General features: G+C 46.9%; 4 protein-coding genes across 7 annotated transcripts in view; 3 read left to right on the plus strand and 1 right to left on the minus strand.

Moving 5' to 3' along the window:
- VPS72 (vacuolar protein sorting 72 homolog) overlaps nt 1–4,554 on the plus strand; it is a 9,356-nt gene extending 4,802 nt beyond the window's left edge. The window contains 2 exon segments of the mRNA XM_082663656.1: nt 3,315–3,459; nt 3,968–4,554. Coding sequence (XP_082519782.1) covers nt 3,315–3,459; nt 3,968–4,355 — 533 coding nt within the window. The 3' untranslated portion in view covers nt 4,356–4,554.
- Nucleotides 4,555–5,044: 490 nt separating this feature from the next.
- TMOD4 (tropomodulin 4) lies at nt 5,045–9,786 on the plus strand. 4 transcript variants are annotated; one of them, XM_082677291.1, is made up of 10 exons: nt 5,045–5,256; nt 6,272–6,436; nt 6,644–6,800; nt 7,114–7,230; nt 7,718–7,807; nt 7,990–8,120; nt 8,216–8,323; nt 8,720–8,863; nt 9,128–9,272; nt 9,679–9,786. In XM_082677291.1, exons 2-10 carry the CDS (start codon nt 6,314–6,316, stop codon nt 9,699–9,701), a joined length of 1,038 nt encoding a protein of 345 aa, XP_082533417.1. In that variant the 5' UTR covers nt 5,045–5,256; nt 6,272–6,313; the 3' UTR covers nt 9,702–9,786. The 4 variants fall into 4 exon arrangements, with proteins under 4 accessions (XP_082533417.1, XP_082533415.1, XP_082533418.1 ...); XM_082677289.1 differs by having other exon boundaries at nt 6,272–6,800; XM_082677292.1 differs by lacking the exon at nt 6,272–6,436.
- A 534-nt stretch (nt 9,787–10,320) lies between these two features.
- On the minus strand, nt 10,321–12,745 carry SCNM1 (sodium channel modifier 1). Its single transcript, XM_082665196.1, has 7 exons — nt 12,597–12,745; nt 12,278–12,348; nt 11,642–11,730; nt 11,444–11,541; nt 11,236–11,324; nt 10,616–10,810; nt 10,321–10,467 (listed from the first exon to the last, which is right to left on the minus strand). Exons 1-7 carry the CDS (start codon nt 12,645–12,647, stop codon nt 10,368–10,370), a joined length of 693 nt encoding a protein of 230 aa, XP_082521322.1. The 5' UTR covers nt 12,648–12,745; the 3' UTR covers nt 10,321–10,367.
- Nucleotides 12,746–12,886: 141 nt separating this feature from the next.
- On the plus strand, nt 12,887–20,584 carry LYSMD1 (LysM domain containing 1). The gene is made up of 3 exons (XM_082677113.1): nt 12,887–13,730; nt 18,190–18,548; nt 19,353–20,584. Exons 1-3 carry the CDS (start codon nt 13,551–13,553, stop codon nt 19,489–19,491), a joined length of 678 nt encoding a protein of 225 aa, XP_082533239.1. The 5' UTR covers nt 12,887–13,550; the 3' UTR covers nt 19,492–20,584.
- The last annotated feature ends 88 nt before the right edge of the window (nt 20,585–20,672 follow it).

Raw genomic sequence — 20,672 nt, forward strand, 5'->3', positions numbered from 1 at the left:
GGGAACAGGGAGGTCTGGGGTCAAGGTAGAGTTTGTCATTGTTCTGTTTTATTCAGAGATTGGAGAGTGTGTATTTTTCGTGAGATGCAACTGAAAGAATTTAAAGACAGAAAAGAAAGAAAGGATTGTTAGTAGTGTAGGGTTTTGGAGAAATGGGAGGCGGGGTGGGAGCTAGGGCATGGGTGGAAGAATTGGCCTCCATTAAGAGGAAGGAAGGAAGGGTGGCTCATAGTTGTAGGGTTGTAAATCCAGAGCAGGACAGTGCAGTAGTTTTCATCAGATGTCTTTTAGGCACTGTCATCTCTCAGGTGTTGGGAATAGAGTTGGAAGCTTGAGAGTGAAGACTGTTTGAAATAGTTGTGGAGATAGGATCATCTGCTGGTGTTGGCAGGTCTGTTGAAGTTTGGGACCATGAATTTCTGGGGTTCCACTCTACCTATTGTGTAACTTTTCTCCAGTAGCACTCAGCAATCCAGGTCTGGGCGAGGGAGTTTAGACTGACAAGAGAATGACTGATAGATTGAGGAACCTAAGCTCGATTTAAAAAGGAAAACAAGGGGCTTCCCTGGCGGTCCAGTGGTTAAGACTCCGTGCTTCCATTGCAGGGGGCACGGGTTCGATCCCTGGTTGGGGAACTAAGATCCCCCATGCTGTGCTGTGCGGCCAAAAAATAAATAAAACAGAGGGTTTAAATGAATAAATAAATAAATAACAAGGAAAATGAAGGCTGGAAGCGGTGATAGAATGAAGAGATATTCTGGTATTAGAAGTACTGAAGACCTAGAAGAACAGAGGTATCTAGAGTGTAGAGCAAAGAGACCTGAAGTGTGGGGCCCAATAGGACATGGGCACATCCTGCCCAGGATGTGGGAGAATAATCAGCCTGTACCAGAGGAGAGTGTTGGTCTCTGTGGAAGACAGGTTTCCCGTAAGGCAAGTTTTGGAAGGCATGCTGAGTGAGGAAATTGAGGAAATAGATGAGCTGGCTGATTATAGAGCAGGAGTCACAGAGGGTACAGGGAAGTGTTCAAGAGAAGGGCTGGAAGGTTGGCTCAAGAGAAAGAAAGCAATATTACCAACCAGAATTCAAGTACAAAAGAAGTTAAATCACTGGGGGTGTGGGGGGATGGGGGGCAGGGGGGTGTAGTCCAGAGGACTCTTTTGCTCTTACTCTATCTAGAGGATTGTGTTCACAGTACCCACGTTTAAGGAGGACAAAGGGACCAGGAATATTTAGATCTGTTTATACATTAACAAATCTTTATTGAATTCCTGTAATGTGTGGAATGCTGCGTGACCGTGATAATGTATAGGTAATATGAGTCACAGTCACTGCCCTTAAGGAAGAGACATATATACCAACAATGAACTGCCATAGAGCAGTGTCACCGGGTCCAGCCAGGGGAACTGTGGTGAACTAGAGAGGAGTGCCTGAAAGGAGGAGCAGTTACTCAGCTCAGCTAATTGTTGCCCTGTGAGAATACAGACACAGGGTTGCCAGATTTTCTTATTATTTTTAAAAGGGACCAGAAATCTCTGTGTTTAAATGTAATTTCCTGACTTTTAAATGTCAGCAACTAATTCAAAATTTTCTTTAAAACGCTATCCAAATCAAGCAAAACACATAAGGGAGCTGCCATCTTGCAGCCTCTGCCATAGACTGTGATAAGTACAGGAATAGAAGAGTATTTTAGGCACAGGGGTGGCAAAGGAGGGAGTGACTCAGAACCACGTTGTATGAGGAATGGTTCAGTGGAAGGGGTGTTGTGATCAGCCTGGAGAGAGACGGACACTAATTTCTTTCTTTTTTTTAACTGGGGTGTAGTTGCTTTACAGTGTTAGTTTCTGCTGTACAGCGAAGTGAATCAGCTGTATGTATACATATATCCCCTCTTTTTTGGATTTCCTTCCCATTTAGGTCACCACAGAGTATTATGTAGAGTTCCCTATGCTGTACAGCAGGTTCTGATTAGTTATCTGTTTTATACATATTAGTGTATATATGTCAATCCCAATCTCCCAAGTTATCCCACACCCCCTTTCCCTCCTTGATGTCCATACATTTGTTCTCTACATCTGTGTCTCTATTTCTGCTTTGCAAACAGGTTCATCTGTACCATTTTTCTAGATTCCACATATATGTGTTAACATACAGTATTTTTTTTTCTCTTTCTGACTTACTTCACTCTGTATGAGAGTCTCTAGGTCCATCCACGTCTCTACAGAAGACCCAATTTCGTTCCTTTTTATGGCTGAGTAATATTCCAGTGCATTTATATACCACACTTTCTTTATCCACTCATGTGTTGATGGACGCTTAGGTTGCTTCCATGACCTGGTTATTGTAAATAGTGCTGCAGTTAACATTGGGATGCTTGTGTCTTTTTGAATTATGGTTTTCTCTGGGTATATGCCCAGTAGTGGGATTTCTGGGTCATATGATAATTCTATTTTTAATTTTTTAAGGAATTTCCATACTGTTCTCCATAGTGGCTATATCAATTTACATTCCCACCAACAGTGCAAGAGTGTTCCCTTTTCTCCACACCCTCTCCAGCATTTATTGTTTGTAGATTTTTTGATAATGGCCATTCTGACCGGTGTGAGGTGATACCTTATCGTAGTTTTGATTTGCATTTCTCTAATAACTAGTGATGTTGAGCATCTTTTCATGTGCCTCTCGGCCATCTGTATGTTTTCTTTGGAGAAACGTCTATATAGGTCTTCACCCATTTTTTGATTGGGGTGTTTGTTTTCTTGATATTGAGCTGCATGAGCTGTTTGTATATTTTGGAGATTAATCCCTTGTCTGTTGCTTCGTGGATACTAATTTCAACTATTTAAAGGACTGTCAAGTGGAAGACAGGTTAGACTTGTGTCCCTTATGGCCTTAAAAGGTAAAACAGTGTCAACAGGAAGTATGTTGCAGCTCAAAATGGGAAAGAACTCTTAAATGACTAGAGATGCCTGAAGATGCAGTGCACTGCCTTGGACGGGAGCAAGTTGACAGGGCTGTAACGGAGGGGTATCTGGGGAAATGAGTAGGCTCTTCATCAAAGGGTCCCTTTCAACTCTGAAGTCCTACAGTTCTGAGTGGGTGAGGAACCAAGTGGACCTAAGAAATGATGAGCAGAGAGGATGTCAAGAAGGGCAAGCAGAAAGCTTATGAAATGGGAGATGCTTGAGGGCCTTAGAGAACTTTCCTGATTGGCTTGGGTAGGCAGTGACTAGACAGCCAGGAAGATAAGAGACTGTAGGACAGACCTGGGGTTTGGGAAGACAGGAATTGACCATCCCCTCATTCCTTCCTGAAGAGACATATGAGCGGCTTGAGGCTGACAAAAAGAAGCAGGTCCACAAGAAGCGGAAGTGCCCTGGGCCCATAATCACCTACCATTCAGTGACAGTGCCACTAGTTGGGGAGCCAGGCCCTAAAGAAGAGAATGTCGACGTAGAAGGGTGAGTGAGTGAACCTCAAGGGGAGAAGAGGAGTGCAGTTTCTCCCTTCTGTATTCAGCTTGTATTCCCTCAGCCCCATCTCACTTGCTTTCCTCACACAGCTCTCTAACACCTGAGTATCTTTCAGATTCCTCTTCCTGTCATCTCCTATTTCTCTTTTAGCCTCTCTCTTCTCCTTTTCTGGTTTTCCATCCAGCTCTGCTTTGTTTTGTCCTATCACTTAATAGGTTCTCTCAGAATGTTGCCACCCACTGCCTCCTCCTCTTTCCTCACCTGTCTGATCTCTTTATCAGTTTTCTCTCCTCAGCTTTTTTAAATTTTTAAATCATTTATTTACTTATTTATTTATTTGGCTGCGCTCAGTGTTAGTTGTGGTGTGCATGTGGGATCTAGTTCCCTGACTGGGGATCGAACCCGGGTCCCCTGCATTGGGAGAGAGGAGTCTTAACCACTGGACCACCAGGGAAGTCCCTCAGCTCTTTGTGTTTTTCTCTGTCTTTTCCCTCAGACTTGATCCTGCTCCCACAGCTTCTGCATTGACTCCCCGTGCTGGGACTGGACCCGTCATCCCTCCTGCTCGCTGCTCACGTACCTTCATCACTTTTAGTGACGATGCGACGTTTGAGGAATGGTTTCCCCAAGGGCGGCCTCCAAAGGTCCCTGTTCAGGAGGTCTGCCCAGTGACCCATCGCCCAGCCCTGTACCGGGACCCTGTTACAGACATACCCTACGCCACTGCTCGAGCCTTCAAGATCATCCGTGAGGCCTACAAGAAGTACATCACTGCCCACGGACTGCCGCCCACTGCTTCAGCCCTGGGCCCTGGCCCACCACCTCCTGAGCCCCTCCCTGGCTCTGGGCCCCGAGCCTTGCGCCAGAAAATTGTCATCAAATGAAGGGATGTCTAGTCCTTAGAAACCTCTTTCCTGTCCTAACTTGGGGCTCTTAAGTTAGGGCTCTTGAGAAGCCCACTTCTCCCCTTTGTCATTGCTGATCTTTGTCCAGCCCGTCTCTGTATTTCTTTCCCTATCTTTTCCCTTAGTTCCTACACTGCTTTTGTTTGTGTTTTTTAATCTAATAAAATAGAAAGATCCCTTTTGTCTGGTGTCTAATCTAAGTTGGGAGCAAAAAGTATTTGTGAATGTCTGCGTATATATGGGCCTTTATATTTGTTTAATAGCATTTATTATGAGTTGCCCTTTTTACTTATTTATTTTTTTAAGGGTTATTTTTATTTTTTGGCTGTGCTGCGTGGCTTGCAGGATCTTAGTTCCCTGACCAGGGATTGACCCTGAGCCTTCAGCAGTGAAAGCGCCGAGTCCTAACCGTTGGACTGCCAGGGAATTCCCAGAGTTGCCCTTTTTGAATTGTAAAATATTCATTCCTCCAACAGTTTATAAACACCTTAAAATTAGACACCAAAACAAAATCCTTATACTCACCTTTATATCTGTATAGTCACTGCTTTGAATATAGCAGGCACCAAATAAGTAGGAACTGTGTGATTCTCATAGAACTTGTTTCTAGGACTCGGGCTTGTATGAAGAGGAGGAGGTGCCATGGCTCTTAGTGGCCACTAGAGGCTCTCAGGGCTGGGCAGGGTATGGGGGCTGTGTATATGTGATCTCCCACTACCCCCCACCTGGCCAGAGCTAAAATAATAAAATGCTGAGCTCACTGTTCCCCCACCCTCTCCCCCGTCGCTGGGCTTCTCCTGCTGCCAGGACAGTGCTCCAGTAGAACAGACAGACCAACCTACAGAAGGGGAGGTGAGAACGGAGGTGGCCACCAGGACTGGTAGGTGGGGAAGGCAGGGGCCTTATGGATCAGAGCCTGGTGGGAGATGGGAGGAGAAGAGTGGCTCTTATTGGGAATGAAATGGAGTGTGTGCCTCTTGTCACTCAGCATGTTTCTGCCACTGTCTTATGTTCTCCCTTAACTGTAGTTTACATTGTCAATGTAAGTATCTCACACATTTTCTGACTCTTTCATATTCAGTATGGTGTGTATGTGTGGCTTGTGTTTATTTTTCACATTGTAAAAGATATTGCAAGTTTAATCCTCTCACTGTTTTTAGAGAAACTTTATCCCATTTATAAGGCATTTCCCACCCATTAGACCGGTGTCACCTTCCTGTCCAAAGCCAGGGACAAATTATGGGAACTCAGTACCTGCTTCTAAGGCCATACCACCCTTCCCCCAACCTGGAAGTCCCCCAGCTCCTCTGAGCCCTTGCTTTGCCTTAGGATTTAGAATTTTAGCAAACATAGTGAAATCTTGATCCGACACAATAAAAGAGGAAATGAGGGTAGAGTCAGAGCACTGTCTCCCCCCCCCCCCCACCCGCCGCAATCCTCCTTGCTTTCTTAAGCCAGTTTAGGAAAAACTGGATTATGGGGACGAGAGGAGGAATTTCCCTGAAGCTCTCTGCCTGCCCCCATTCCTTTCAATAGGAACTGGGCTTGGGGCCAGCTGTGCTTGCAGGGCTCCCGGCAGCTGTGCTAGGGCAAGAGGCACGGACAGTCGAGGTAATAGGGGAGAGGTACTGCCAGGATTTCTTATACATTGGGGAAGGCAGATTCAGCCTGGATGCCTGGGATCCCCATCCGGAGTGGGTGGAAGCTGTGGGAGCCAGAAGGAGGCTCTGGTCCTAGCTAAACAACCTAGCCTTCCCCCATCTTCCCATATCCAACTAGGTCTATCCTCCAAGGCAAGCAGTTTATTGTTCTGCCCCACTGACCTGTCTCTTTGTCTCCCTACTGCGTCCATGTACATCTTTCCATTGTCCAACCACTTTCCCCATGTACCCCAGGCTCCGTGAGTGCCACACTGTGGGGAGGGGGTGGGGGCCATCATGTCATCGTATCAGAAGGAACTGGAGAAATACAGAGACATAGATGAAGATGAGATCCTAAGGACCTTGAGCCCTGAGGAGCTAGAGCAGCTGGACTGCGAGCTACAGGAGATGGACCCCGAGGTAGGGGCTCTAGCACAGGGTACCAGGGGCAGTCCCCAGGCATTTGGGAAGGGTGTGGGGCCCTGGGTGACTGAGACCAGGGCTATCTACAGGGACTGGAGTCCCAAGAGGGTCAGGGGAATGGTGTCTGGAGATGTTTTAGGGAGACTTGGAGGTGCCCCAGGTCAGAGGGGAGGTCTGACTTGCTCCCCAAAACTCATCCCTAAGAACATGCTCCTGCCAGCTGGACTAAGACAACGTGACCAGACAAAGAAGAGCCCAACGGGGCCGCTGGACCGAGAGGCCCTTTTGCAGTACCTGGAACAGCAGGCACTAGAGGTCAAAGAGCGTGATGACTTGGTTCCCTACACAGGCGAGAAGAAGGGTATGGAGACCCTAACATCCATGCCTCCCAGAACCCAAATTGTTGTCTCTCAAATGTCCCCTCCAGCTTCCCTCTCACCTTCCAGCTCCTAGCTGCCCAGGGACTCAGCTGCCTACACCTGCATGCCAGCTTGCACTCTTCAGCTCTTAGAAGAGATCAAGGGGACCCAGGAGTCCTGAGCTTGTAGAGAACTCAGGCTTTATAGTGGCTCCTAGTAACCCAGCATTCCACCTCCTGGAGAAGGAAAGGAATCTGGAGGCCAGGATCTTAGGAGAAATGACCTGTACCTGAACCATCCTCATCTCCCCATCAGGGAAACCCTATATTCAGCCCAAGAGAGAAATTCCAGCCCAGGAGCAGATCACTCTGGAGCCTGAGCTGGAGGAGGCACTGGCCCATGCCACAGATGCTGAGATGTGTGATATAGCAGGTGGGCAGCTGTGGGAAGTTGAGGAGTTGGGAAGATCTGGTGCAGGGGCTCCTAACCATGGCATGGGGCTAGCGGGGAAGGCCCTGAACCAGGATGTGGACGTTTTGAGACAGCCTCAGGCAGTGGTTTTAAATTTTTCTTACTTGTTTATGTATGTATTCACTCATCTTTAAATTTAATAAGTTAACAACTCTAGGGCAATTTTACAGGAATTATAAAGCAAAACTATTCTGGCTGAAAACAGGAGGGTCTCCCTGACAGACTCCCTCACCCTGTAGTGTCTCCTTAGGGATCTTCCCATAGCCCTGTCTCAATGTTTTAAAAACCACTGCCTTAACGCAGTTTAATGGAAGGGACCCCTGGGACCAAGGGAGAGTGGAAGAGGTCAGCCTTCAAAAATGCAACAGATTCAGAATGAGGTCGGTGGGGGACCTGGAACAAGTCCATTTCTCTCATTCCCTGTCTCCCCTCTGCTTACTCTCTCCAGCCATTCTGGGCATGTACACACTGATGAGCAACAAGCAATACTATGATGCTATCTGCAGCGGAGAAATCTGCAACACTGAAGGCATTAGCAGTAAGTGTGTTTGGGAGCATGGCGCCCAGGGCTCTTGGCAGGCAGTCCCAGAGTCTGAGCAAAGGTAGCAACGGGTGAAACAGGTGAATCAGGGAGAGGACATGATGCATAAGTCATGAGAACCAATGGGGAGGAGATTGTGGGGGACATGTTGGGGTTTCCTTCCTGCCCTCACCCACCAGGTGTGGTGCAGCCTGACAAGTATAAGCCAGTGCCAGATGAGCCCCCAAATCCCACAAACATCGAGGAGATACTGAAGAGTGTTCGAAGCAATGACAAGGAGCTGGAGGAGGTGAACCTCAATAATATCCAGGTATCTGGCCCCCATCCTCTAAGCAATAACACTGGGATAACTCTGCTGACATATGTGAGTCCCCTAGCCCACCATCTCCTATTCCCCTTTGATAGGACATCCCGATACCCATGCTAACTGAGCTGTGTGAAGCAATGAAGACAAATACCCATGTCCGGAGCTTCAGTCTGGTGGCCACAAGGAGTGGTGACCCCGTTGCCAGTGTAAGGCTAGCTGACATCCCTAGCCCTCTCCCTGCACCCTGACATGCCCCGCTGGCAGGGCTGACATAAAGGGTTGTGCTGGGGGTGCTGTTCCCATCATGCTCTCTTAGGGGAGCCCTGCTGGAGACTCCTACCCTCAGTTCTATGACTCACTGCTCTGAAATCCTCAGCTCATCTTCCTGAAGAGCCACAACCCTCCTACCCACGCCAACTCCACTGCGCACTTAATCTCCCTGCTTTCCTTGCTACCTACTCCCACACCTGCCTCCCTCAAGCCCCACCCACAGCTCAAGGACTCTTCTCCAGGAGCTGTGTTTCCCTCTTGCTCCTGTTCTTTCTCTCCTCAGTCATCTGTGAAACTGTCCCCTAACCCTAACCCAAGTTCCTACTACCCAGGCCGTGGCTGACATGTTGCGTGAGAATCGTAGCCTCCAGAGCCTGAACATTGAATCCAACTTCATTAGCAGCACAGGGCTCATGGCTGTGCTGAAGGCAGTTCGGGAGAATGCCACACTCACTGAGCTCCGCGTAGACAACCAGGTCAGCATTCCCTTCCCATCTCCTGGTCTTTGCAGTCAGCTAATACTCACTGAGCCTCCTCCCTGAGGCAGCCACTGGGGCAGGAGCTCATCTGATCTTGTTTGAACTCCTCTCTTCTTTGTCCCTATGAGGGGAGCCAAGGCAGCATCTCTTATCACCCACTCCGGAGAAACAAGCCTCTTTGACCTCCCAAAGGGTCGGTGGTCTAGGACAGTGAACAAGCCAGACAGGGTTGGTGACAGCTTCCATCTCTCCTTCCCCCAGCGCCAGTGGCCTGGCGACGCAGTGGAGATGGAGATGGCCACCGTGCTTGAACAGTGCCCCTCCATTGTCCGCTTTGGCTACCACTTTACACAGCAGGGGCCACGAACTCGGGCAGCCCAGGCCATGACCCGGAACAATGAACTGCGTGAGTAGCTGCAGAGGTGGTGTGTGGGGGAGAGGGCACGTAGCTGCAGAAGCTGGTGGATGCTCCTGAAAGCTGACTTAGTGACTAACAGCCTGGGGTGCTGCCAAAGTGACTCACATGAGAAGCTCAAACCCCACAGGTGATCCGAAAGTAGACAGAAAAGCACCTCTGCCCAAATATACCAGGAAAGAGGCGGAGGGAAGCTACAAATACCTGTTTGGGGAAATGGTATTTTTATTTGCTGCGTTGTTTCTTATTTTGTTAATGTGAGGGGGGAAGGGCATGTTTGGTGGCCTAAGACATTACCTCTTTATGAGTCTGGCCAAGGAACTAGAAAGAAGAAGAGCACCTTTGCAGGAAGCAAGAGATGGGATAACGACTTGTGTTTACTCTTCTTCCTTTACAGGTCGCCAGCAAAAGAAGAGATAACACTACCCTTCCCTTTACCAACTAGAGCTCGGAGCCGTGAAAGCTTAAATCCTCATCTTGTAAATAAAAGCCCTTCTGTCCGCTCTGTCTGCCTCCTTCCTTCGGCTTTGGGGTGGAAATCTTGGCGCTAACCCCCAAGGGTTACTGCCAGTTCATCAGGGGATTATTTATACTCTGGGGATCAGCAGGCAGGGAGGTTCAGGTTACCAGCAGGAGGTGGGGGAGCTCCCTCCCTTGGTGTTCCCCATAACCCTTCCAATGCCTTTAGTCTCTTCTACTTTCACAGGGTGGCCAGCCCTGGCCCTGTTTCTTGACATGTCCAGCCCCTCCCCCCGAACACCTACCCACAACCCCCATGTTATTTGAAGGAGGAAAGGACTTTGAGTGGAGGTGGAGAAGAAGGCAGAAAACATGAAGGGCAAAAATCTCCTTCTGACAGACTTATTAATAGGGCACCGGGCTGCATGCAGCTGACGCTTGGCATGACTTTGGTAGAAGGTGGGGGAGGGGTTAGAAGTATGGGGAGCTGTGTACATTGCAGAGAAGAATTGGCTGGGCTGAGAAGGAACAATTCTGAAATCCTGAAACAAGGAGCCAGACTCAAGGAAAGTTAGGCTCCCAGCACCCACTGTAGTTTATTTGTGAACTGAACGGGAAAAGAGGGTGTCAGTCCAAGGGGAGATCAGGGGGTTCCTCTTCATCAGAGTCAAACTCAACATTTTCATCTTTTACCCATCGACCTCGTCCATCTGGGATCCATCCAGAGCTGGAAACATCAGAAAAAAGAGAATTGGTCAGGAAAGGAAGTTTATCAAGAAATTAGTGGAGATAAGTAAAAACACTTGAAAAGCTTTGAAAAAAGGAGGGTCAGAGAGAAAAGGGGAAATCTGAGGAAAGTGATTCTGCATACTCACCTTCGAAGGGTGAGGTAATGATCCAGGGCCCGTTTTCTTGTGGGGCTCACAGGTGCAGGGGATGAGACAGTTGCTGACTCCTTGGTCTGTGAGCCAGCCTCAGGCTCAGGTTCTCTACTGATCTTCCCACCTTGGGGTTCAACCTCTGGGGGTGGCAAAGGGGAATGAGAGACAGAGGGACGAAGGGCTTCTGGTCTGGGTAGAGAAGAATCAAAGTCTGTAAAAGCAGTGAAGGAAAGGGCCAAATCTCCTGTGACTCCCAACCCCTTAAAGCAGTGCTTCCTAAAACTGTGTTCCTCAAGATATTAATAAGCGTTGTGCATAAAAAGGATTTTGGAATCCAGTGAATTTAGGAAAGGCTAAGTTAACTTTTTTAAGGTTTTTTTTTTATCTTAAGACTTTGTAGACCCCTTAAAATACACTAATATTACTATTCTTCAAATAGGATTACAAAGCACCACTTCCCAAACTTTTTTCTTAATTACAAGATTCCTTTTCCTGAAATACAAGTTAACACCTCCAGAACAGTAGTATTCCTCAGATTACAATTAGGAAAACAATCACTTTAGAGCCATCTATCTCCTGTCCCTCCCTATCTCTGGCTTTCCCACCCCACACACCTGTACTTCCGGCGGCAGCAACTGTTATAGTGAGGAGCTCTGTGCAGAGCATTCTGGGTGATAAGTCGAGTCTGGGTTAACAGAGGAGCCTGGCATGGAGATGGGAGACAGAATCAGAGCCTTCAGAGCTAGAAAGAAGCCCAAGCCCTTCAAGCCTAGGGTGTGCAGCACAGTCCTGCCTGGAACACAACCTCCCCACTCTGATTACCTCCACTTTGGTCTCTTCCCTCCTTAGTTCATTCTGCTCTCTTGGATTCTGCTCCATGCCCTTTCCTGGCTGCTTCTTGCCATAGAAAAGCTGCAGGCCTGAGGAGGAAGGGGAAGATAATTAAAAGCAGAGCACCAAGGGTGGTCTGAAGAGATTTTAAGGGTTTATTCTCCATCCTCTGTCTTCTCCCAAACTTACTGGACAGATGCTTCTTGCCTGCACGGTGGGCAGTCAGCATGGCCAGAGTGTCCAGTACAGGTCGATGGGGACATATGGCACAAGCAAAGCTGGGGAGGAGGAAAGAAGAAGATAACTGGCCCCAGAGTAGTGGAGTCTCGGCCATAGGTCCCACCCCGTCCTAGCACTCCTTTCCAAAGTCTCCCAATGTCCACCAACCACATCCCTGTCGCTCCCTCCTAAAGAATCTTAGATACTCCCGCTCTCCTCCTTAATAACAAAAGTTTATTAGGCATCCCTGGTGGCACACTGGTTGAGAGTCCGCCTGCCAATGCAGGGGACACGGGTTCGAGCCCTGGTCCAGGAAGATCCCACATGCCGCAGAGCAACTAACCCCGTGCGTCACAACCACTGAGCCTGCGCTCTAGAGCCCACGAGCCGCAACTACTGAAGCCCGCGCACTTAGAGTCTGTGCTCCGCAACGAGAAGCCACCACAGTGAGAAGACCGCGCACCGCAACGAAGAGTAAGCCCCGCTCTCCGCAACTAGAGAAAGCCCGTGGGCAGCAACAAAGACCCAACGCAGCCAAAAAAAAAAAAAAATTTATTGAGCCTCTAACCGCAGAACCCTTAGGCTTGATCCACTCCTCGCCCTCACCGTCCATCCCGTAGCATCAGCGCCTCATCCTCTGGGATATAACTAGCCAGCAGATCCCCAACTCTTCGTTTCTGCAGGAGATAGGGGAAGAAGTCCGGACGGGATAAAAGTGAAATGATAGGGACGAGAACTCAAAGGGAATAAAGACCATGGGGCGAGCAGAGATCTGGGGCGAAGAAGGGGTCAACAGCAGCTCTAGTCGTCTGGCTCCCTCCGCACCACCCCCCCCCACCAGTTGTTGTCACGGCAACAAAACAGCTCCTTCACATCCTTCAGAGGGCAGGTGAAGCTGCTCCAGACGCTCTTCTCTCGCGCTTACTTTGAGCACATTGAGTTGACTCCAATCATCCCCTTCCCTCTTGAAAGACATCACGACTGTGAGCCCCAGAAACGATCAATTCTACGGCTCCGCCTTCAGCACTCCTTTCAGGCCACCGTAGCGAGAGTGGGACTGCTACCTTCCTTCCTTTCCTGTCTCTTTCCGGTTGGCCCCCTTACTTCCGGGGACGCTCTTCCACGCATGCACTGCGCGATCCCGGAAGCCCGCCCCTTGCCTGCGGATGGGGACTGCATTTCCTATGGTGCCCTGCGACCCCGCCGGCGCGGAGCCTTTAGGGAAATGAAGTCTTTTTTTCAAAGAACTTGCCGCCGGGCTGGATACAGGCCCCTGCATCTTGACAGATTCGAGGGTTTGGAGGGACAAGAACCTAGATGCGGAGCCCGAATTTGAGGGTGTGACTAATTTGATGTGGAGGGTACCTTTGAGGATCTCTGAGGGGAAAGTGTGCTGTAGACTCTCGCTTTCATCACGCGCTTCTCTTGCGGCCACAGCCCACCTGGGGTGGGCCTGATTTGTTCCCGACCCTAGCCGGCCCACCCCGGGACGGGGCGGAGTCGGGGTGTTGAGGGGCCGGGAGGTCGGGCTGCTGGACCTAGGGGCAAACTGAGCTGAGTGTTGAGGAGGTTGTCTAGAATTCAAAGGTCAGAGGTCAATGTCGCGAGTTGTCGTGGGGAATCGAAAGTCGGAGGGGTGCTAAGGAGAGACTCAGGTAGAGACTGAATAGTCGGAGTACAGATTGGTGGGAAAGGGGCTTGGAGGGAGGAGAAGCGAGGGCTGTGAGGTCACGTAGTGCCGGGGGAGGCGGGGAGACTTAGGACAGAAGACTGAAGGGGAAAGGAATCCTCTAAGTCCTAGAGACCCCGGGCCCGTCACTATTGGTCACTTAGACAGGCCTCCCGCAGTTGCAACCCCAGTTGTCCGCAGGGTGAGGAGATGGCTTCTCCCTCTAGACAGGCCCCCCTTGGCGGGTCAGGACTGCTTCAAGGGAGCCGGGCTCGTTCTTATGGAAGCCTGGTGCAGTCTGCCTGCTCCCCGGTGAGGGAAAGACGCCTGGAGCATCAGTTGGCGCCCGGAGACACCCTGGCTGGACTAGCACTCAAATACGGGGTGACGGTGAGTCTTAACAGGATTGGGACGCAGACACCCACTTAAAAGAGACTTATTTCTCATGAGTAGGTAGTGGCCCTCTAGGCAACTTCCCCTGAAATTTTCTTAATTGTGTTTAAATTAACTAATTTTGATAAATTAATTGTGGTGTAAGTCTGGTCCACCTTTGTCTTTTGGTTTGTGTTCCCATCGCAGTGTTGCACTGTCTGGTTGGGACAAATCCTGTCCCACTATCCCAATGGAGGGGAGCAACTCCTATTTATTATGCCAGTCACTATACTAAAGACTTTACATCTGTTAGCCCATTTGATCCTCACATCCCTGTCAAGCACACAATTATTGTCCCCTTTTTACAGATGAAGAAACCGAGACTTAGATTGGTTAACCAGTTTGACCAAGGTCAAATAACTAAAGTGTTGAAGTGAAAATTCAAACAGGTCTGTCTGACTCCAAAGCTTGTACTGTTAACCACATAGCAACACTAATTGAGAGTGATTAAACATTTACAGCAAACAGTGGAGAGCTAGTTTTTAGTCCTAAGTTCCCTACGTGCCTGTCTGTTCTTGTTCTTTTTTCTCCTCAATGCTCTGCCCTCTTCTTTTCTGGAAGGTGGCCTCCTTGGTACAAAACAGGTACTCTCTATGCCAAGCATTTCAGCTCCTGCATAGGGTGTATTTGGTAGATGTAAAAATACATTGTTTTAAAGTTGATAAAGGTGGTTTTTTTTTTTCCATATCCGGTTGAATTTAGTCAACATTTTAATGCTTGCTATGTTTAAAGCACTGTGGTAACCACCTTGGGAGACAGACATAAATAAAGTGTATAGTTGCTGCCCTCATGAATTTACAGTCTAGTGAGATATGGACAGGGACACAAATAATGATTGTAGGTGACAGAATGTGGTGAGTTCGTAGAGGTGTTAACAAAGAGGAGGAAGTCAGGAAAGAAGACTGATTTTTATTTGGAAGGGGACATCAGTGCAGATTTTAAGGGAGCCATCGCAATGGGCCTTGAAAGACTTGGACATTCTTTCCTCTATGCTCCTCTCTATAAACCTATGTAATCCAGTGGTTTACACCTTTTACATCTTTGTCTTTCCGGTAGCCTGTACTCTCTTTAAGGGACAGAACTATTTCCTTTCAATTTTATATCTCTAGAGCTTGGCATAGTCCCCAGCACATAAAAGCTTAATAGATGTTTTTTGAATGAATGAAATTATGGCTACGATTTCCACACATGGAGATTTGGGAGTATAGTAAAGTGAACATTTCAAGTAGAGGGATGACCTAAACAAAGGAAGTAGATGTGAAAGTACTGAGCAGTGCTTTCATCCCAGCAGAGGCTCAGAGGCCATGCAATGAAGGAAACTGTGCTGCTAGTGAATCAACAATTTTTTTTGAGGTTTTCTTACAGCCCTGTACCTTTCTGAGTACAGAAAACCTCTGTAGTCTAGTGAAGAAGAGTTTTAGGTTCTGGCCTCATTCTGCTGCTTACTAGCTGAGTGACTGAATAGTCAATCACTTCCCCTGTTTGGGGCCTCAGTTTCTTATCATTTGTAAAATGAGGAAGATGTATTAAATTTAAAACTTAGATAAATCAAAACAAACAAAAAAAACTTAGATAAATCAATTACCTAAGTTATTACCTACCTGTCATTTAAGGAACACTTAGTATGTGCCAAGCGCTATATATTATCTCATATTTCTCTGTAAATCTTTATGAGGTAGATGTAACTATTTCTATTTAAAGGTAAGGAATATCACTGTGTTGTACATCTGAAACTAATAAAATATTTTAAGTCAGTTATACTTCAATAAAAATAAAATTTTAAAGATAAGGAGACTGAAGCTTAGAGAGATAATTTGCCATAGACTAAATACAACTAGTCTAATTAGTAGAGCTAAGATTCAGACCAGGTTGTCTCATTCTAAAATCCTCACTTTGAATTGCTCTATTAAACTAACTAGATTCTAATGACCTTTCTAGCTCTTGGCTCAATGGAAATGGAACAATGTCCCCTTATATGGTACTGCTAGGAAATAATAAAAGCAACAGAAAAGGACCTAGGATATTATCGAGACAAAAGAGACCTAGGATATTATCTAGGCAAAATAAAATGAATAGCATCAAAGCACTTGGCGAAGAAAAAGTACAAAACTGCAAGCCATTTTTAACTTTTTTTTATTGTTAGATCAATCCAATTTTATTTTTAAACTCATTATAGCATAAGATTTTATAAGTCAACTTTATTATAGTAGTCTTGCCCTAGAGTGGAAACAGCTTTGATATTTGACAGATATAAGAATTATGATTTCCCAAACTGGTGCCATTATGGGATGAATTTTTAGTAAAACTGGCTGCCTGGCCTTGAATAATAAAATACTGACATACTGTGTCTGTGGTTCCTATATTTTATTATCTAGTTTATTTACTCATAAAGCATTAATGAGCCTCTGCTGTGTGCCAAGTTTGTGCAATGCTGAAGAGTGCCTTAGGCATACAGAGATGGCAAGTCACCAACCCTGCCCTTAAAGGACTCACAGTTTGAGCAAGACAAATATGCAAAGAGATGAATAACAATATAATAGGGTAGGTATTATTACAGCAATATTTACAGTATGCATTGGGAGCCCTGAAGAAGATAACACAAAGGGAATGATAGTTGATGAGAAGTTTTCCAGGCAGAGAAGGGAGTAGTGGAGAAACATTCCAGGCAGATAAAGACACAAAAAGGTGAAAGATCATGAAATGTTGGAAGAAAAATAAAAAGTTCAGGATGGCAAAATGTATAAGTGGCAGAAGGGAGGTGTGGGTGGACTTCCTATGAGAGCTAGATTGAGAATGCCCTTGAATGCTAATTTGGATATTTTTTTTGGCCACACCACGTGGCTTGTGAGATCTTAGTTCCCCGACCAGGGATCGAACGCGGGCCCTGTGAGTGAACGTGCTGAGTCCTAACCACTGGACTGCCAGAGAAGTCCTGCTAATTTGGATTCTATCTCTGAGCCAATGGGGAGCCATAGAAGGTTTATAAGCAAGGTAGTGGGTTGGGGCTTTCCTGGTGGTGCAGTGGTTAAGAATCCACCTGCCAATGCAGGGGACACGGGTTCGAGCCCTGGTCCGGGAAGATCCCACGTGCCACAGAGCAGCTAAGCCTGTGCGCCACAACTACTGAGCCTGTAGTTGTGCGCCACAACTACTGAGCCACAACTCTAGAGCCTGAGCTGCTCTAGAGCCCACGAGTTACAACTACTGAGCCTGCGTGCTGCAACTACTGAAGCCCGCGTGCCTAGAGCCCATGCTCCACAACAAGAGAAGCCACCACAGTGAGAAGAGTTCACGCACTGCAGTGAAGAGTAGCTCCCGCTCACCACAACTAGAGAAAGCCTGCGCACAGCAACGAAGACCCAACACAGCCAAAAATAAATAAATTTATAGAAAACAAAACAAAAACTGTTACAGTACCCAGATGAGAAATATTAAGAGTCTGTTCTAAGTCAATGGCAGTGAATGTGAAGATGAGACCAGATGTGAGAGATTTTTACAGCGTTTTTGTTGACCTGTTAGGTCTGGATCATGAAAGAAAAGTATGAGTTAAGGATGACATTGATATTTCTACCTTGGGAGGCAGGTAGATAGAGATGGTGATATCAGTCACTATGTTCAGTGATGAATAAATAAGTACTAAATAAATATTTGATCAGTGAAATTATTAATATAATAAGAAAAGCATTCCTGGAAGGAGTAAAAAGACCTAGAATTCTAGTTTTATCTCTGTCAGTAACTTGCTAGGCAAGTAATTTAACCTTTCTGAACCTCAGTTCCTTCATCTTTAACAGTAGTTAAAGGGACCCCCTAGGGGTCCCTAAGACGCTGTAGGGATCCACAAGGTCAAAACAATTTTCATGGTAATAATAACAAGACTTTATTTGTCTTTTTTATTCTCATGAGTATACTGTTTTCCAGAGGCTACGTGACATGTGTTACTGCAGCAGATGCATGTAGAGGCAGATATGAGAATCCTGTTGTCTTCCATTAAGTCGGACATTAAAGTGATTTACAAAAATGTAAAACAGTGCCTCTGTTCTTGCTACATGTTTGTTGTTTTTGTTTTGGAAAATATAGTTATTTTTCATCAAAATATTTATGTTAATATGTAATGGAAGTGTTTTAAAATTTTTTCAGTTTTAATTTTATAATACCTTAAATATTGATAGATGTGATCAACATAAGTAAAAGCTTTTTTCCTCAATAATTTTTTTAAATGTAAAGGGGCCCTAGGACCAAAAAGTATGAAAGCTGCTGATCAATAAAAAAAAATAGGGATAATATCAGCCCACTGTAGTTTTGGTTGTTATAGGGTCAGATAAGACTTTATACAATCACTTTAAAAAGCATGAGGTGCTATACAAATATAAGATGGATTGTTATTACTGTCATTAACTGTGGTGACTTTTTTTTAAAGATGGAACAGATTAAGCGTGCAAACCGCCTTTATACTAATGACTCGATCTTCCTGAAGAAAACCCTCTACATCCCCATCCTGACAGAGCCCAGAGACCTGTTCAATGGTTTGGATTCTGAGGAAGAAAAGGATGGAGAGGAAGAGGTACAGCCAAGTAAGGATGAAGTTGGGCCACACTCAGCTGAGAGGAAGAAACAAGAGACAGGTTCGGGACGTGCCAATGGTGAAGCCCTTCCTACAGCTGGCCAGGAGCCCCCCATTCACGACCTCTCTGCCTCTGATTTCCTTAAGAAGCTTGATTCACAGATCAGCTTGTCAAAGAAGGCTGCTGCCCAGAAGCTGAAAAAGGGAGAAAGTGGGTGAGTCTTGAATGGGTCCTTTTTTTTTTTTATATAAATTTTTTTTTCTATTTCTTTTTTTTAAAATTTATTTTTATTTTATTTATTTATTTTGGGCTGCAGTGGGTCTTCATTGCTGCACGCGGGCCCTCCTCTCCAGTTGCAGCGAGCAGGGGCCACTCTTCACTGCAATGCGCAGGCCTCTCACTGCGGCAGCCTCTCCCGTTGCGGAGCACAGGCTCTAGGCGCATGGGCCTCAGTAGTTGCGGCACGTGGGCTCAGTAGTTGTGGCTTGTGGGCTCTAGAGCACAGGCTCAGTAGTTTGGCACACGGGCTTAGTTGCTCCATGGCATGTGGGATCCTCGAACCCGTGCCTCCTGCCTTGGCAGGCGGACTCCCAACCACTGTGCCACCAGGGAAGTTTGAATGGATTTTTTTAAGTCCGTCCATAGACTCTCTGTTCCCCCAACCATACCTGACCAGACACAAAGTAAGTAATTCCAGTGTCAGCAGAAGCAAGGTGAAACCTTTCCCTCAGGTGGCCGCAAGACAATGAGCAGAGCCTATGGCTGCTGGAATGGGTAGAGGCACTGGGTAATGGTTCTGTGTTCTCAGTGGAGTGAAATAGTTGACTGTTCTTACTGCTCTGATGGTCCATGAAGGAGCATTAGGATTAGGATTTATCCAGAGGGTACTGAGACTCCATCTTAAGGCAACCAGCTCATGTATATTAGAGAAGGACAGCTTCCCACGTACTTCTTCGCTCAGCCTAGTCTCAGCCTCTTCCCTTGATCTGTCGCTCTTTCCCCCTTTCCTCACCTGCAGGATACCTGGGGAGGATTCAGGTCTTCACCTGAGCTCTCCTCGGATGCAGCAACGAGCAGTCCTAGGTCCTGTGCCGCTGACCCGGACCTCTCGGACCCGGACACTTCGGGACCAGGAGGATGAAATCTTCAAACTCTGATGTCTCCAGAACTGATTGAGAGAAGCCAGATGTTGAAGGAGCAACTTGAGGGAGAGAGGAGCCTGAGGTGAGGCTCAGGAACATGGCCTCCCAGCCCACCTCCCTTACTCCTGCCATCTTCTGAGCCTACTTGTCCGTCAGGAGTTCCTTGGTCTGGAGCAGTTCTATTGGCAAGGGTAGGGGATGGGAAATAGACCCCCTCTCAGTTCTGGGGCTGAATCTAGAGTTGTCCTTTAGATTCAAAAGGCTCTTTTAACATCCCTGCTGCCTTTCCCATCCCTTTCACCATTCCTTGGCCTTAGAGCAGGGAGGCAGGGACTCTCACAGCCCCGAACTTCCTCCCCATCTCCAACTATGTTACCTAATTTATTTGGTGCTATATTGAAGTATTATTTATTTGCTATATCTTATTCTTTCCCAGTATTAGCTGAAAAATGGGATTGCTATAGCCCTGGGATGAGGGGAACCCAGGAACAGTAAGTGAGCCAGTGACTCCTGGCCCACCTTCCCCACCTTCTTAGCCAGCCATGTTATTGAGAACGGGCAATCAGTGATCTAGCCCTGCTGCAGGGAATGGCAGACTGTGCCTCGCCCCCAATCTCAAATGGAAGAATTTGGGCTCAGTCTTGACTAACCAGGTCACTATAACTTTTTCACAACTCTTGCTCTGAGAAAAAAACAGCTATGTAGGGTCCTGAACTCTCCATGCCACCAGGTCACCCTTCTAATCTGCTCCTCTGTTCAGCCTGTGTGAGGCTAAGGGATGGAAGAAGAATTGCCGTGGAGTTTGAAGAGGAGGACAGTTGTGGGAGTCTTTTTTCTTATATCCTCTCCCGACCAGAGCCTATTGATCTATGTCTTGCTCCTCACTGCATATTTATTTGCAATTTGTAGCACTGATCTGCGGTACAGTTTTTTTTGAGTTTCTTAAACAGAAGAAGTAGGCAAGGGAACCCCGGTGATGCTGGAAATATGCCTCAGTCTCCTGTATGGAAATGGTGAGAGGTGAGATGAGTGGTGTTTATATACCTCTTTCCTCTGTGATGATCATAAGATACAAGAAGCTGGAGAGATTAAACATTGAGCCCTGTGTATGTTTTAATAGTTTTATTTCCTCTGTGAGACTCTCCCCTGCCCTAGCCCCTTCTTCCTGCCCTCTGGAGCAGAGTCTCTGGTATCTG

The sequence above is a fragment of the Grampus griseus genome (assembly GCF_964374135.1).
Source record: "Grampus griseus genome assembly, chromosome: 1".
Taxonomy (NCBI): domain Eukaryota; kingdom Metazoa; phylum Chordata; class Mammalia; order Artiodactyla; family Delphinidae; genus Grampus; species Grampus griseus.